This window comes from Lycorma delicatula, chromosome 5 (genome assembly GCF_047948215.1).
Source record: "Lycorma delicatula isolate Av1 chromosome 5, ASM4794821v1, whole genome shotgun sequence".
NCBI lineage: Eukaryota > Metazoa > Arthropoda > Insecta > Hemiptera > Fulgoridae > Lycorma > Lycorma delicatula.
This window is the reverse complement of record NC_134459.1, coordinates 16,796,456-16,815,468: the sequence shown is the minus strand read 5'-3', so window position 1 is coordinate 16,815,468 and position 19,013 is coordinate 16,796,456. Positions and strand designations below refer to the sequence as shown.

Below are 19,013 nucleotides of genomic sequence, written 5' to 3'. Positions count from 1 at the left end.
ACTGTTAGAGTGACAATGCTAAGAAGAGCACAAAATAACACTCAATCAATTATGGCAATCCTAGTGGAATTCAAAATATTATGAAAAGAAATTTAAATTGCATAGTAGTTTACTTTTATTTTTCACATCAGTAAATCAGTTTATTCACTGAGCAGTAGTCAAGCTACTCGTCAACGTGACTTGTGGAAAACTTCATTTTTTGGGGACAGAGCTTAATTTAGGTTGTCTAAAAAGTATTGAACCTTTGGAGGCCAAAATTGAGAATACATTTATTGTTATTGAAAAGTAATATTATGGACCACATATGCACCATTTATATTATGACCTGTAATTTTTCCTGCAACATTATAATCCAGTTATTACAGAACTTTTGTGGTTTCTGATCAAAAAATTGCGTCATGTGGTTTTCTCAGGCCTCTTTTGGGAGTTCTGCAGAGGTTGAAACAAATAATAGTTTGACAGTGCCACGTTTGGGCTGTACGATGGATACATTAAAATCTCCCAGTCAAGTTCTTTTAATTCCTGTTGGGTTGTTAAAGATGTATGCGATCTGGTGTCAGCGTGGTATATGACACCCTTTCTGATTCCAGTTCAGGCTGTTTCTTTTGAATTGCTAGGCACAATCATGCCAATTGTTGACAGTACAGGTCTGAGTCTATCCTACTGCCTGGTGGCAGTAACTTGTGATGCATGATGCCCTTCCAATCTTACCAAATGCACAGCATAACCTTCCTGGGCATCAGTGTAGGCTCGTGTCACAGATTATGGAGCTTCTCCTTGTTTTGACTATGATCTTTTTTGCATATAATTGTCATGGGTTATCCAATTTTCTTCACTTGTGATCAACTGCTTCAGAAATGGTTTGTGTTTAAAGCGGTTGAGAAAAGCATGTGCTGATCTTTGTGAGCACTTATCAACATTTTTGGCACCCATTGTGCACACAGTTTATGATAACCTAGAGTGTCAGTCGTGGTTCTTAGCAATGTTGTCTTTGAAATTTCTGGAAAGATTGCTAATTGTAAAGTGGTGATTTTCTTGTGCATTCACATATTCAACAAAATTTTCAGTCCGGATACTAGACCTGCCACTTCTTTGTTCAACATGAACATTTGAATGGCCTTCCTTAAAGATGGTTCATGGACTCATGAACCGTTGCCTCACTTTTCTTTCACATTGCAGTAGGCCCATATATTTTACACAGTTGACGGTGAATTTCAGCAGCATTTAGTTCTCTCGCATTAGAGATCTAATCACTGATTGAACTTCACATCAGGCGGGATTTATTATTACTGCACTCATTTTAACACTTGTTTGTCTTGTAAAGACAAACAAAAATGAACTGACGGCAATTTGACAGTTACATGCCCAACAGACAACTTAAAAGTACTGCGCATGCGTGAACCAATTAGTATTGCCAGTCGCTATTTATTAGTCATTTAATAGCCTTCACTTTTCAACTAGTTTTTTTTTTTTTTTTTTTTTAATATAGGAAAAGGTTCTATGGCTAGATAAAAATAATTGAAATTCCTATTGGTGATCCAAATTTTGAATCATTAACAAAATATGCACTTATCATAAACTTTTTTTAATATTTTATTGAAAAAAAATTTAAATACCACAAAAGAAGTAATGTCTAAACATTATTGCTAAAAATTTTTGGTCAGGTGTTATTCATTTTGAATTAAATGCCATAGAGTTAATTTGGGTAGCTATTGTAAGCTGAACTAACTTATCACAGACTTGCATTGATTTTCCCTTTTCTAAGAGCTTAATTAATTAAAATCTAATTCTTCATCCATAAAAATCTTTAAATATCTGTTCATAAAAATATCTAAAATCTCTAAACTTCATACATAAAATTATGTAAATTTTATTGCAACTTTTTTTAAATTGAAGGGATTTCAATTTATTGAAATAGATTTATTTCTCTATTGTTTTTTACTAGGCTTCAAACTTGAGTTCATATAATTTTTATAATTTTAATAGATTTATCACTTGAGTTAATAATTTCTCTAAACAAATCTGATTTAGGAAAAATGACTTCGAAGTAAGAAAAATTTGATATAATTTCAGTAGGTTTACTGTATAAAACACACCTGTGAGTGCCTTACCAAATAAAATAGTAATATTTTTTTGTTTTTAATGTTTAACTTTATAAAGTTTCAATATTATCCAAAATGTTTACTTATTACTAAGATTCATAAATCAGTCGCCAAGTATTATTAAATCATCTGCATAAGTTAAAAGCAATGAACCCATTACACAGTCAGATCTAACACCATCCTGCCTGTTAATCTTGGAGTAGATTTCAATATTACATGTATAGTTGAATACCCAAGGATTAATAATTTCACATTGTCGGATCTCTTGTGACAAAAAGAATTAGGATAAAGATAAGCAGGATAAAGACTAGCCTGACTTAAATTTTGTTTGTAGTATGATATCTAATTTTCTACAAATCTAAATAAATAAGTTTCCTTAAACACCTAATTTATTTAATTTCTCCAGAGATACTCATGATTTAGTGAACTGAATGATAGATCAAAATTAATGAATAGTGTATAAATTTTTTCTTTTTAATATTGATTTGTGTTTGAACTAAAGAATTGAGATAAGTATTATTTATACAGCGCCTATTATTTTTTCTAAAACCAGCTTGATTCTCTGGTAAGTAGCCTGCTCCTTAGATTATTTTTCCAGTTTTGCGAGCAACATTTGTGTATTTTTTTTTTAATAACACAATTTAATAAACTAATCCCTTTGTTGCTTAATATATTCTCTTTGTCCTGAATTCTTATTACATAAATAATATTGTTTTTTATTTACTATTTTGGTTGTTTTCTGATTCAATAGTTTTTTTTTCAAATAATATCTCCGATATGTAAAGTACAGTTAGGTAAATTAGTGTAAAAATCATAACGCTTGTTATTACATAATAGAAATTTATTTACTTTATATTTATTTAACGAAGAGATACTTTATTTATGGTAAAAAAAAGCATGCTGATAATGTAATATATAGAAAGGATCTTAGAAGAATAGGTATTATGTAAAACATTTTTCCCAGATCTCAAAAAAATGAGAAAAAACCATTTTTATGTAATTCTCTAGTAGTTTTCCAAAATTATTATTTATATTTTTCAATTTTCAGCAGTTACTGATATTAAAGATTTTTGTTTCTGTCAAAGTTGCTCTATCCTTTCTTTTTTAATGAAGTGTACTGCATAAATAAATTAAAAATTAGATTTATTTATTTTGATTGGAGACAGTTTTATCTTTTTTTATACAGAAACATTCCATATTATATCAAGATTTTTAAACAATCTTTTATTTGAATCAGCAGTGATCACCTTATTCATATTTAATTTTATTGCAGCTGTGGTAATTGTTTCCTTACTAAAATGGGTAATTTTACTGCATGTGTGGTTAAATCAAATTATCATTTAATGTATCAACAGAACCTGAATTCATATGTATATAAACATAATGTGTCTGTAAAATAATGTTGAGGTTTCAAGCAGTTATAGTTTTGGAACAAAGCATGCCAGTGATGTGAAGTACGAGATCTGTAAATAAGACTAGTTTTTTTTTGGCAGCCAAAGTGGCAACACTGTAAAGTTACTAGTAAACATATGGTTAAATAAACAGCTGATTTATATTAGGTATTAATATTTTTAGTCTATTGTTGCCACGTGAGACGTAAACAAACTTTTCATGAAACGAGTTTTTGTTTTGCGTTATAAAAATGAGTGATACTAATTATGAGCAATGTTGTGCAATCAAATTTTGTGTTAAACTCTGTGAGAATGCTACTGAAACTTTTTCAAAATTGAAAAGGGCGTATGGAAATGATGCTCTGTCATGAGCCCAAGTTTTTAGGTGGTTTAAACATTTTCAGATGGCCATGAATCAGTTGCAGACGATCCAGGCTCTGGAAGACCCTTAACATCGAAAAGTGACGACAATGTTGAGCGAATCAGAGACTTGATACTCGATTAACTGTCAGAATGATTGCAGAACAATTGAATTTGAACTGTACTGCAGTCCATAAAATTTTGACAAATGAATTTGACATAAAAAATTTGTGCAAAATTGGTCCCAAAAAATCTCACAACAGAAAAACAACAGGCTGGAAGTCATCTAGGGCGAATTGAAACTGATCCTGACTTTCTAAAAAATGTTATTACTGGTGATGAATCTTGGATATTTGAGTATGACCTAGAAACAAAATGCCAGAGCAAGGAGTAGCAGACTTCAAACTCACAACATCTCAAAAAAGCAAATATGAGTAAATCAAAAATCAGAACCATGCTAATTTGTTTCTTCGGTAGTAATGGCATTGTCAATAAGGATTTTTTGCCTACAGGACAGACTGTATATCAATATGTTTACTGAGAAATTCTTGAAAGACTTTGGAAAAGAGTTGTCCGCATGAGACCAGCCATCAAAGACAACTGGTTGCTTCATCATGACATTGCACCTTGTCACAGTGCACTCTCAATTAATGAGTTTTGGCAAAGAAAAACATTCCTGTAGTTCCTCAACCTTATTCACCTGACTTGAGTCCCTGCAACTTTTTCCTGTTCACGACTTTAAAAAAACACCAAAGGATACCATTTTGAAACATTAGAAAACATTTTTAAAAATGTAACCGACCATCTGAAGGATAGTATGGTTCTGAGTTCCAATACTGCTATTAAGAGTGGGAAAACCGTTTGGGGCATTGCGTGGCTTCCCAAGGGAACTATTTCGAAGGTAATAGAGTCCATGTATAATTGGATTGCAAATAAAAAGTTATTCTGAACCAGTCTCATTACTTTATTTATGGACTTCGTATGTGTCAAAATGAAGAGAAACTCTAAGAATTTGATCTGTTCAGTAGATGTGTTCCTTTAGTTGCCCTACAGATATCAAAATGGTACTTAACCTTTTGCCATATGTAACAGAGAACATCTAGTGTGATAGGATTCAGTGATCTGTTCTTTTAAATTGTCCAGATTTCTTATTTGAATGAGTGAGAACACTTGTGTTACAAAACCCCACAAATAAACATCCATAGGAATACGATCTGGAGACTGTAGAGACAGGCTGTAGAGACTGTAGAGACATCTTTATCATCTGACCCACCACTGAGGAAGTATTTTATTTAGTTAATCCCATTGAACTTGACAAAATGTGGAGAAGCTCTATCTAATTGGAGAATCAAATTCTTTTGCATTTGAAGACTGGTATATTCTTGTACTACATTCAGGAAGTTGTGTCCTGTTATAGAATTTCAACAAAATAAAAGGGATTGATAACTGTTTTGTTCAGTTGTACAGCACACATTACTTTTGGGCTTTCATTTTTGTCTATAACAATGTATGGAGTTGCTGATGTCTTCATCCTGAAACACAAAACATAGCTTCTTCACTGAAAATAAACTTGTTTAAAAACCCTCATCATGATCTAACCTATCCAGAATCTCTGAAACAAATTCAAATCGTTTAATTTTATCCTGTGGATAAATTTTATGTAACATGTGAATTTTATAACCGGTTAAGTGTATTAATCTTTTAAAACATTATGAACAGTGTTTTTGGAATGCATTATTCTAGAGAATACTTTTATACTGATATTTTTGGGCTATCAGTTACTTTACTTACACTTCCATACTGATACTTTTGGCTATGAAAATGACTTGTTCCCACTGCTTTAATGGTCTCATCAAACATTGCTAGTTATTCTGGAAGGGACTGCTTCAGTGGGTGCTCATTTCTCTGAGGTGTTTGACCATTGGCAAATGTTATTTTCATGTGGGGTTCTTCATTTAACACACAACAGTATTTATGTAAGTTTAAGTCTGTATATCTGATAAACTTAGCAAGCCACAAACAAAACACATTGAACCTTCTTTTTGATAACTGTTGAAAAATTACACAAAATTAAGAAGTGATTATGGTAATGAGATTTTAATTACAAAATCAACAATAAACTTTATATGAGGATTATTTATTTCTATTATTTACAAAGGAAACTGGCCTATACCTTTGTCAGTTAATAATGACACCTTGTCCCCAAGTTCATAAAGAACTAACTGATTAGCTTGTTGTACATAACCACAGAATAGATCACTGTTGCAAAATGGAATATACTTGTGATCGATTCTTTGCTTATATGTTCAAGCATCATACATTCACTTCAAATGTTATTGCGCACATTCTTCAAATGTTATTGACACCCTTAGATTATTATTGCACACACTGGAATTTGTTGACCCATGGCAATATTTATACACCCAGTCCTACAGCTTGTCCCAGCAGCTTGATCCATCCCCCTTGTTCAATTAAAGCTTAATGGTTTCAAAACATCTTTGTCCAAATCCTATATACTCTTTTATAGACATTTTATCCTCTTTTGTTCCTCTTTGTTGTTGTATCTAGATTTTTCTCTTTATAAATTTATTTGTCAGTTTACACTCCTCATTTTCTTTTCCTTTCTTGCTATTGTACTCTCAGTTACTAGAAGCTTCTCTACATGTTATGTTATAATAATCATCCAGATCTGTTGGTGGATTGATTTATTAGTTAACCATGTTTCAACTTAACATATTATCATATTTCACTAATCTGGCAGAAACATTAAATAAATTCCCAAATTCACTAATATGCCAATATATCATTTTAAAGCTTTATCAGTACTTTAACAAGAATATTGTTTTTGTTTAACTGGCACTAAATAAGTTAAATTCTTGTAGTTGAAGTCCATATTACTAAGGGAAAGTATTATTGCTGAGAACATAACTGTTTTTTGCAGGCACCACTATGCAATTCAATTTTTTTTTGTTCATTAGATTTGAGAAAAATTTGTTCTATATGAATCCAAATTTGGTAAATTTGTGAAATTACATTTCTGTCTCATTATAATCATTGGAGAATCAATTGACCAAATCTGAAGTTTACCTTGGTTGAATCACATGAACCACAACTTTATCAAAAGATAAAGTTGTTGAATATGTGTAATATTTCTTTGTAGAGTTTTGAAAAAGAGAATTACAGTTAACCAATGCTTGACTGTTCTTTTATTAATATAATTATTCAGCTTTGCGACAATGTTTTTATTATGGTGGTATCTGTTTAAAATTTAAAAAAATTAAATAATTGTTTTATATTTTTTTTCAGGAAGGAGGTGTTTGTTATTAGTATATCTACTGCTATTGTTGTTAATTTGCTGTTACAGAGAAGACCTATATTTCAGTCACCTTCGAAGGTAAAGTTATTAGCTAAATTGATTACTTAATTGTATCATTTTAGGTTATGTATTTTGATTCAATGAATAAAAGAGAGCTGGAGTTATTGTTATTGCCAACATCCACGGCTGAGCTGCAGCATTTATGCCTTTTAACTTGAAGGAATTGAGTTCACATCTTTGTCAGACATGACTTTTTTTCATATGTTATAAAATTTAATTTATTATTAACTGAAATCAGGTATCAGTCAGTTATTACTAGAGTTTGGAGTAAAAATAAAATAAATTAATAATTTCATAAAACATTTCAGACTATAATATATTTTTTATCATTTTGTCCAGAGTGTTGCAACTAATCTATTTAAATAAAAATGTAAATGTTTGTTTGTTCAAAATCTTAAATCCCTGAAAGTTCTTCACCCATTGCTTTAAAATTTTGACACAACGTTGCATTCGAATATGCGCATATTTTACCTGTGACAGGTAAAACACGCTTTTTTTTTAAAAACAGTGCTGTCTGTTAGATGAAAAAGCAACACACGCTGTACTAAATATTTTACAATTCCATTTCAGTGTTTCTGATATGTGTGTTTGCTACAGACTAAAAAACTACTGGTCTGATTTACATGTGGGGAAAAAGGAAGTAAGGAACAAATCAGAAAAGGGAAATAGGGAAAAATTGAAAAATGTAAAAGGGAAGAAGGGGAAAATGGAAAAAGTGAAAAATGGGGAAAGGAAATGGAAAGGCGAAAAGAGAAAAATAAAAGGGTAAAATGGAAACAAATGGGGGAACGAAAAGGAAAAGGGATGGGGATATGGTAAAAATGAAAATGGGAAAAGAAAAATGAGGAAAAAGGGAGAAAGGGAAAGGATAAATTTTGTAAAGTTTCGTAATGTTCATTTTGTTAATGTTTTATCAAACTTTCAGTTGTGTTTATTTAATCAATAATTTAATAATTATATAAATTAAATTTAAGTATATATATATATACTCAAATTTAGCAATAGCAAAGCATTGCCGGGTCTGCTAGTAATTAATAAAAAAAAACTATTTATGAACACTTGAATATAGAAAGCATAGTATTAACTTACCAACTTGTATAAAAAGGTTTTCAAATCCATGATTCAATATCATTTTCAAAATACTACAATAACATTATTACATGTAACATCATTACTGAATTAAATACTGGTTTTAATAATTTCTTTCTTATAAGATCTGTTTGTTGCCTCTCCTGTGAAAAAAGTGTCTTGTGTAGGTATATTCTCATTGTGAATAGATGGTGACATTTATTACTGTTTGTGTTCCATATTCATTGTTACTTAACAGTTATTCAAATAAATTTTATTTTCATTGGCAGATATGTTTGACATACAGTATAATAATTATTGTTTTTAACTCGTATGTTCATTTGTACATATAACGTTGGTAATTTTTTTCAGCAAGGAAATCATGTACAAAAACATTGTATTGTTTCTTGATTCCAATAATTAAATACTACACTGTAGTTATGATTATAATTAGTGTAGTTATATATAAAATAAAAATTACTTAAATGTCTTACAATCCATTATATACAGTACAGCATCCCGAATTAAAAAAACACTTTCAATTGTATGACTGATAATAATATTAAACATGTTAAAAATATATAATTAACTCATAATTTTAAATTCATTTCCTTATCTATGCTAATTTTTGGAATTTAAGTTATTTATTCTAGCTTTCACTGATAAGACCTGATTGTAAATCACTGAATGTATTAGTAGTAAAACAACATTTGTAAATTTTAGTCATGAAAGAACCAAAAAAAACTTTGAAATTTCTTGTGGAATATTATCTCTTTAACGAAATTAGTTTTTTTTTATGTACCTTAAACAGTTATGGTTATTAATCTAAAAAAGGTAGTCTAAGATTTGAAGAAATACAAACGGTTGTTCTTCCTTCAAAATGCACAAATCCTTTTTCCAACCATATTTCTAACCTAGCTAATAAAGAAGGATACTATTCCATTCTAAAGGTAGATGTCCTTTCTACAGACAAATAGGATAGGAGAGTTCAGCACAAAGTAGGAACAAAACCATAGGTGGTTGATAAAATTGATAAAACAGTTAAAGAAAGATGTTATAAAAGCATGGTTGAGTGCAAAAAAGGAGAAAATATGAGAATTCATTGTGAAATTTCTTTCAAAATTATGGAACATTTTCTTCCACTGAAACTTTTGGAGCTATTTAGCAATACCTTAAGTGGAATTACTATTTGCATTGTTAACAACATCCATTTTAAAAAGTTTATGGAACTCTTTCAATATCAACCAAGTAAATGTTTGATCAATATTGTTGATGCTTTATTGTAAAATTTTATAATCAGTTAAATTGAGATATTTTATTTTTATGTCCTATATATAAAATTGTCTTGTTAGTGTTTTTATATCTTTCCTGTTTCTGTAAGGTGATTTTTAAAATTTGATTCTTTTATGTGTAGTTCCTATGTGTACTTTATATCTGTAGTGTGTCCTATTAACATTTAATTTCATTTTAATTTGTATACTCATAAGTTGCTGTGTTTGACAAAAGCAACATGTTAAATGAACAAAGACATCATAAATTGAATGTATTAATTGATTACATATTTGAAGTGTTTCTATACTTGTGTTCTTTAAATTTAGGGTTAGTTTTTTTACATATCTTTAAGACACATCAAATTAACAACAGTGCTACTGGTAAGTACTGAAGATACTCCCTTGTAATGTAATGAAGAAGAAAATTTTAATTATTTCTATGTGAATCATTTTATATTTCAAATTTTAAAGTGTGATCATGATTTGTTTACAATTTGATGAATGTAAAATTTGACTAATTTTTAATAATTTATTTTGATTTTGTTATGATTTTCATATTTTTTTTTAGGAACTGATACTTTATGGAAAAACAGCACTAGCAATTACTGAAGGTGATTCTGGAGTAGATTTAACACGTGGTTACAGTAGAACATCTAGTAAAGAAAGTGATTATGTATCTAGATACCTTACTGATTTTGATCAAGTTCACTGCCTTGGTAAAGGTGGCTTTGGCATTGTGTTTGAAGCTAAGAATAAAATTGATGACTGTCACTATGCTGTTAAAAGAATTCCATTACCAAATAGGTAAACATTTAAAATAAATATGAAATTACAACTAGAATTATAAACAATGGTAAGAAATAAAATTAATCAAATAATTCCAAATTGCTGATTAGATTTTGAAATTTATTTAAAATGTATTTCCATTTCCTGATGTTGAGTGCTGTATTATCTTATTAGTAATTTTTTAAAGGAATTTGGTAGTATTCTTTTTTTGTAATTTTATATTTAATTTGTAATGCTAGCTAGTTTTGGTGGACTTCAATCTGTCTATACTCGGGCAGATTGAAATGTAAATCAGGTTGAACTTCAAATCAGATTACTCAAAATTTTATATATTTTATTTATATAAAGTGTTTAAATAAAACACTTGAAAGATATGTATGATGTTATGCATGATAAGGGTAAAAAACTAATGATCTTTGTAATGTGAGTATTCCAGTCGTAATAGTGACTATTCCAGGATGCCTTAATATGTGGTCTACTACTCTGTCTTCTTTTAACTAGATTTTTTCAAATGCTTCTTTCTTCATCAATTTGCTGCAACACCTCTTCATTTGTCACTTTATCCACCTTTAACATTCTCCTATAGCACCACATTTCAAAAGCTTCTAATCTTTTCTTCTCAGGTACTTCGATCATCCAAGTTTCACTTCCATATAAAGCTACACTCCAAACATATACTTTCAAACCCGTTTCTCTGTCGTTTAAATTAATTTTTGATTTGAGCAGATTATATTTTTGACTGAAAGCTCATTTCACCTGTGCTACTCGGCATTTCATATCGCTCCTACTTCGTCCATCTTTAGTAATTCTATTTCCCAAATAACAAAATTTTTCTATCTCTGTAAACTTTTCTATTCTATTTTTATATTCAGTGGTCTATCTACATTATTTCTACTACATTTCATTACTTTTGTTCTTGTTTATTTTCATGCGGGAGTTCTTGCGTACACTTCATCCATGCCGTTCACTGTTTTTTCTAAACTTTTTTACTCTCGGCAAGAAGTACTATATCATTGGCATATTGTAACATCTTTATCTTTTCACCTTGGACTGATATTCTAGATCTTAATTGTTCTTTAACATAAGTAACTGCTAGTTGTATGTAAAGATTAAAAAGTAACGGGGATAGGGAACATTCTTGTTGGACTCCCTTTTTTGTTACGGCTTCTTTCTTATGTTCTTCAATTTTTAATGTTGCTGTTTGGTTCTTGTAAATGTTAGCAATTGTTCTTCTATTTCTATACTTGAACCCTAAATTTTTTAAAATAATAAACATTTTATTCCAGTCTACATTATCAAATGCCTTTTAGTTCTAAGTCTATAAATGCCAAGTATGTTGGTTTGATTTTTAAATCTTCCTTTTACTATTAATCTCAGGCCTAAAATTGTATACTTTTTATACTTTACTATACTTATTCTGAAACTTACTTATTCTGAAACCAAATTGGTCTTCTCCTAACACTTCCACTCTCCTCTCAATTCTTCTGTACAGAATTCTAGTTAAGATTTTTGATATACGAGTAGTTAAGCTAATCGTTTTGCATTCTTCACATTTATCTGCTCCTGCTTTCTTTGTTATCATGACTCTTTTTGTAGTCTGATGGAATTTCTCCTTTTTCGTAAATATTACACACCAGTTTGTATAATCTATCTATTGCTTCCTAACCTGCACTGTGCAGTAATTCTGCAGATATCCCATCTATCCCAGGAGCTTTTATGCCAATCAAATCTTTTAATGTTCTATTAAATTTAAATTTCAGTATTGTACTTCCCTTTCATCCTCTTTGAATTCTTCTTCTTCCTCTATAACAATAGTTTCTAATTAATTTCGTCTGTGTAACTCTTCAATATATTCCACCCACCTATTGGCCTTTTCTTTTGTATTATAAATAGGTTTACCATTTTATTTAACAAATTATTAGACTTTAATTGATGTATCACAAAATTCTCCTTACTTTTACTGTATGCTCCTTCTGTTTTACCAATAATCATTTCTCTTTCCATTTCTGAACACTTTTCTTTAATCCACTCGTCTTTCACTAATTTTGATATATTTCTTAATTTTTGGTAGTTCCTTTACCTTCTTCATCACTAGCATTGGTATACTTTCTACGTTCATCCATCAGCTCAATATCCTTTGATATCCAAGGTTTTCTACCAGTTTTCTTTGTTACATCTTAGTTCACTTTTGCTGATTTAAGTATTTCCATTTTGACATTGTTCCACGCTTCTTCTATATTTTCTACCTTATTTTTTTTACTCAGATCTCTTGCGATGTCCTCGTCAAAAATCTTTACCTCCTCTTCCTCAAGCTTCTCTAAATTCCACCTATCATCTGACTTTTCTTCAGGTTTCTAAACCCCAATCTATATTTCATTATCACTAAATTATGGTCGCTAACAGTAAATTATATATTATAAGTATATACTTATATATTTTAAGTAAGTAATATATGTTAAGTAATAAATTACGGTCGCCAAGTATGAGTAATATATTTTTAATTCCATTTTCCCATACTCTGAATAATAATACTCCTCTCTAATGAATAAATGACTTACTAAATGAGAAATAACATTTTTAAATAAAAAAAAAAAGAAGAAAAAAACCACCCAATATGTATACATATTCTGTAAAGAAATATCTTTATTTTCTTAAAATATTATAAATTGTTTATTTTTATAAAATTGTTTTATCATTGATAATACAGCATTATTTTTTATCTTTTATTATATTTATTTCTATTTTCTCATGTGCTGATATTCATAGGATTTAAATGTCTATTTTTATACAGAAGAGTAGATTAAAGATTATAAATAAATTGGCATAAGCAGTTGTAAAAGATGAATAAGGAAAGATTGACAATTACTTCTAAGAGTAAACCAATGGGATTATTGAATTTTGAATGGTTCATGAAAGATGATTTTTGGAGCAGCAGTTTTGCCCAATCTTTCGAGTGAAGCAGAAGGATATTTCCTTGTTTTGTGGATTATTCATTGTAAACCGCTTATTTAAAATAGTTTTTTTTTTCAGATTACTTTCTTTTTTTAAAAATAATGTTTCTCAACTTTTCTAGCTGGTGTCCATCTTTATAGCAAATATTTAATCTATTTTGTTCATAAAGATGAGTTGACAATAAAAATTATTATATCAATATTTTTTTTTTCAAAAAACAAAGATACAATTACATGAAAGTTTCAGTTGGGTATGTTAAGTTTATTAGTCCTTTCTGGTTTACTATCATCAGATCAGTTAGTCGTTTATTGGGTATTAACTGCATTGTGTGTTCTCATCTGATTTACTGTGAAGCACATTTTTAATAACATCATAACCCTGTGTTGCCTTGGTAAGAAATTTTGTAGTAATGAAATTGCGTTCAATAACAGTTATCAGAAACGACTAGCACTAGATAGGGAATCTTGGAGAGTTGCATCAAACCAGTCAAATGACTGAAGACAAAAAAAAAATAGTTATCAAACTACTCTTATTACGTGGACTGTGCAAATGCAATTATAGTTGTGTTTGCTTATGTTAGCGAGTGATATGGTGACACAACCTGGTTGTTCTAGCTTAATCTGATTATGAAGTAAATCATACTTACACAAATTTTTTCTCTAATGATGAAATCATATTGCAATGAATGTAAAATAAGTTTTTAAGATCCAAAATGTTACCTTTCCTTATGATGAATGTTATAATAACGACTATAAATGATTAAATGGCTATTTTAGGAATGAATTTTTTCATTACTATTTTTTTGTTGATGTTCTTGTTAGTGAATTAGTGATGTAATATAAGACATAAAAAGGCATGCACTTAAAAAAAGTTATGGTATATTAAAAAACAAATGTTGACATGGTTGGAAGGATGTAACTGTATTGGAATTGAAGCTATTTTAGGTGTCATTTTAAAAATTGGCTAATATAATATAATGTGTGTGGTAAAATATAAAACTGATTCAAAACTTTATTTTTCTGAATTTTTGCTTCAAAACACTCCTAATCTGTGTTTATCAATATATATGGATTTTACAACTTTTCAGGTGTTTGCTTGTTGTTGGCCATTACACATGTAAAAGTAAATTGATATTGGTTGAAATAAAATATAAAAAGTTGAATTAAATGTGTAGTACTGATGTAATAAAAACTAATTTGAAAATGAAAATTTGTTTAGATATGAATAAAAAATAAGTTTAATAATATACATGAAAAAATAAAATTTAAGTATGCTTGGTTAAGGAATTCTCATTTATTAAAAGGAGACCTGTAAAGCTGTCCCTTGGATATTGAATATATTGACTGAAAGTGTTAACTAATCTGTTTACTAATCCATACATTCAAGTTTTGTTAATATTTGCATCTTTTCCTCAAGAAGTAGAGATTATATTTTTTTTAAATTTTGATATTTGTTAGGAATATGCAAAATATGATATGTTTTAAAAAGTTATTTTACTGTAGAACCATTTGAAGATAAACTATAAGTTGTTTGTTAATTTTGATGGTGACTGATTTATTTGTTTTAATTAATTAATGTGTCAATAAAAAATTTCTGAATTCTGTATAGCTATACTGTAAATATGCAGATAGTATTCATATATCTCTCAGATCTACCCTACTCCAAGATTTTTAAATCCTATTTAGTGAGTCACTGCTATAGTAAGAAGGACAAAGGATGTTAGGGTCTGTGTCAGATGTCCAGATGTGCCCTGTATTTATTGGGGTCCTGGTTAATGCACAATGTTTTTTTAATACAAAAGTTTGTCATTTATGTGTGCTTATTATTAAAATAAGATATTGAAAGTTTGTGGATTTAAAATGTTAATATATTTCTAGTTTTTGGTTATAGTTTGACAGACAGTTATGTTGAACAGTTAGTAAAGTAGTAATGGAAATTATTTTTCATTATCTTAATAGCTGTATTCTGTAATTTATTTTTAAATATTACTTAATGTTTTTTATTTTTTTAAGACAGGAGTCAAGAGAACGTGTAATGAGAGAAGTAAAAGCACTTGCTAAGCTAGATCACAAGAATATTGTTCGGTATTTTAATGCTTGGCTAGAGTGTCCTCCTCCTGGTTGGCAGGAAGCACAAGATAAATTGTGGGATGATAGATCAATGTAAATAAATTTATAACATAAATAATTAATTCACGTAGTATTTACAGCCAACTCCTGATTATCTGCGAATGGTTTAATTGCATTGCAGCTTAACGTGATGCCTCTCGTAAGAAAAACAAGTTTTAAAAACAAAGAAGTTAAAAATGTTGGTATTTTTGTCTTTCGTGATAGGTTTTACTCCTTCATTTATTAGCTACTTAAATGTGTGCTTTTTTTGAACATGATAATGCTGTACTATAATATATGAATCCTGTTAATATACAAGCACTGTTTAGGAATGGATGGACGAACACATTCACCCATCCATTCCCAAACAATTAATCATAAAAAATACTGTAGGCTTCTGTCAATTTTATCAGTGTTATCAGTCTTTCTATGCAACTAACGATGATGATTACACAACTTAATCCATTATGTAGACTTAGTTGATACTTCTCATTTGTAGGTTATAGAGCTTTATTCCACATGTGAACGTTTTTTTTTATTTGTGTGACACTCAAACAATTTGTACATTTAACTGTGTTGGTATTTTTTATTGTTCTATTTCTTTTTTTAATAAATTTCTTGTTTTTTTAGATTTCATGATTAGTTTGTCCATAAATTTTGTTTTCAAGATATGTACATACTGTGGCTTCAGTGGGTGATTGTGGTTGTCATTGACAACACAATGAAAATGTGTTTTATTGTTAATTGAGCAATAAATAGAAATTTTAGAGAATTTAGATTAAGGATTAACTGTAAAGCAACTTTCTATGGGATATAATGTTGGAGATAACATTGTGATTGATGCTCATAAAAATATGGAAAAACTGATTACTTTTTAAGGTATTAGTGGAATGAAGCAAGGCAAAACCTTGAAAAAGTCTTCTTATGAAATGTTTGACAATACTGTGGTAGAGTGGTTCATGCAACAGCAGTTCAGGGTTAAGGGTAGTCCAGTATCTGGGCCCAATTGTGCAATTCAGGCTAAATTTTTTTTTATAAACTTGGTTTTGAGGGAAATTTTGAAGCATCTTCTGGGGTGGTTAACTAGGTTCAAGCACCGCCATGACATCCATTGAAATTGCCGTAATGAAGAAAACAGCTGATGAATTTATAAAAGTTTTCAATGAATTTATAGTAAAAGAAAATTTAAGTCATGAGATTTATAATGGATAAGAGAGTTGGCTTAATTGGAAGTGCTTGCCTACGCGAACATTAGCCTTTGAAAGAGAAAAACTTGCACCTGATCACAAAGCAAGCAAAGAGAGATTAACTATCATATAAAATTTGGTCATTTTAACACATATTACTTTATTAAATATTAGTTTTGGACCAACCATAATTTTGGATTATTTGTGATCTTCTTCCTGGTTATTATCACAGATAATTGGAAGTTGGCTATAATTAATCCTGTTTTTCTAGTATTTTAGAAATCTTATACTGAAATGAATTTACTAGTATTTATTGTAGCTTTTAGAAAAAAAACACAACAATTGTAGTAGAATCTCTATATTTTGTTTAACACTTGATTTATCTGAAAAATTTATATTATAGAATATGTAATGACCAGATATTTACAACTTTAAATAAATTATTTATTAGTTTTGAAGAAAATAAAAATTGATTCTTGATTGAGAAATTGATTTTTTTGAGATTGTAATTTTCCACCGCTTGTTTAATTTCTGGTTGATAGTCAATAATTATTGTAAGGAAGGAAAGAAAAAAATCAGAATTACTAATTATTTAATGATAGTTTTAATTAACAAACTCATTTATTTCTTCTCATGTTTTATTATAAATTTTCTCATGGAAAAACATTGGAAAGGAAAGATAGTACCAAACAGCAAATTAAATAGTTAAAGTATTACAGTGATTTCACCAGGAACTCTTTAATTACCATTTCTAAATTCCTCATCACACAAATTATTTACCACTGTTTTTCTGCATCTAAAAATTGATCTCATCACAGAGATTTAATATTGACAAATATTTGAAAGTTATGTTTTAATGGGTGATTTAACCTCTGGCATTAGAACTTTTAAAGGCAGAATAAAGAAAACTGAACAGTATTATTATATTCATCCAAATATTTTGATAATAGTAATAATAATATTATTATAATTCATATAATTGTTAATAAAATCATTACTTTTATTTTTTAAGCGTTTTCCTGGTTAGTGCTTTTGAAGTGTGCAGTGTTCCATTAGTTATTTAATTGATAAAAAAATGTGTAAAATACCAAACAATTATAAAGCAGTAAGTAATTAAGTAAACTGATAAATATTTAATTTATCTGAAATCTTTTGCAGTAATGCACGTCAATAAATTATTTATTAGTGTTAAATATGCAGAATTATGTTGTAATACAATACTTTTTTTTTTTTTTGTTTGTGGGCGAAAAACAATAATACAATACTATATCATAATATTATGTATGTGTGTGTGTATATATATATACTATTATTACTACTTTTTTATGTTTAAGGGTCATTCCGTAATTAAAGGGAAAAGGTGGCAGTAGTAGAAAAAAATATTTAATAGAATAAACTGAAACTATCTGACATTCAAATTGGCACCCTTGACGTAAAAATATCAGCTGTTCTAAAATAATTTCCACTGTTACTTCTTTTGTTTATTTCAAATTGTCGACTCTAATAGCCTTATTTGCAAGGACAAATGCTAAAAATTTGGGAAATTGCAGAAATTTGTAGTGTAATTAGTAGTGGTTTTTAGTAATGCTTTTTTAGATCGCATAGTAACTTCTGATAAAACTTGGACTCTCATTTTGTACTGGAATCCAAATATCAGGAAATGAAATGGAAAGATCTGAATTCACCCACTAGGAAAAATTAAAAACCTATGTGTCAGCCAATAAAGTGCTGCTAACTGTATTTGGGATTATAAAGACCCAGTCTATTCGGTACATTATTTGAGTTTGTATACAAAGTATTATTTAGAAGAACAATTTATTATCAATAATAAGTACTCTTGTGACAAACTAAAAAATAACATGAAACCCAAGGAGGAAACGTTCTGATTCTTTCTTGAAGGCATAATTCTTCTGCATGATAGCATTCATACCGTTCAAAAGACTTGGAAAGCTATTTAATAGTTGGATTGGGAAGTATTGACATGTTGATCTTACAATCTCAATCTTGGACAGAGCTTTTTGTTTGGTCCTCTCAAAGAGATTTTACATGTCAAGGCATTTTCAAAAAAAACTCCTTGAAAATTCAGTAACAATCAATGAGCAGGTCAAGAATGCTCTATAAGAATGCTAAAAAACCATGGTGAACAATTCTTTACTACTGGAATAAAAAAGCTGACGGAAAGATGGGTCAAGTGCCTAATTGTAGCTTGGGAGTCTGTTGATAAGTAACATTAGTTTCATTGTCAATGGATGGATAATAATTTTTTTGCAGTCATTTTTCTTATAAAGGATTAGTAAATTTCATTTGGCATTCTTCATGGATGAAGACAGTGTCTGTATTACTTTTCCACTAATGTGAAGCTAAAATCTTGTTATTGTATTGTATATTTAAACATTATTCTCACTATAGAAA

The 19,013-nt window shown here is 29.2% G+C and overlaps 1 protein-coding gene across 3 annotated transcripts in view; it reads left to right on the top strand.

Annotated features, from left to right (window-relative positions):
• Positions 1 to 19,013, top strand: part of PEK (pancreatic eIF-2alpha kinase) — a 112,347-nt gene that overhangs the window by 52,536 nt on the left and 40,798 nt on the right. For all 3 annotated transcript variants that reach the window (XM_075365695.1, XM_075365694.1, XM_075365696.1), the window contains exons 9-11: positions 7,160 to 7,247; positions 10,137 to 10,372; positions 15,319 to 15,468. In XM_075365695.1, coding sequence (XP_075221810.1) covers positions 7,160 to 7,247; positions 10,137 to 10,372; positions 15,319 to 15,468 — 474 coding nt within the window. The remainder of the gene's footprint in view (positions 1 to 7,159; positions 7,248 to 10,136; positions 10,373 to 15,318; positions 15,469 to 19,013) is intronic.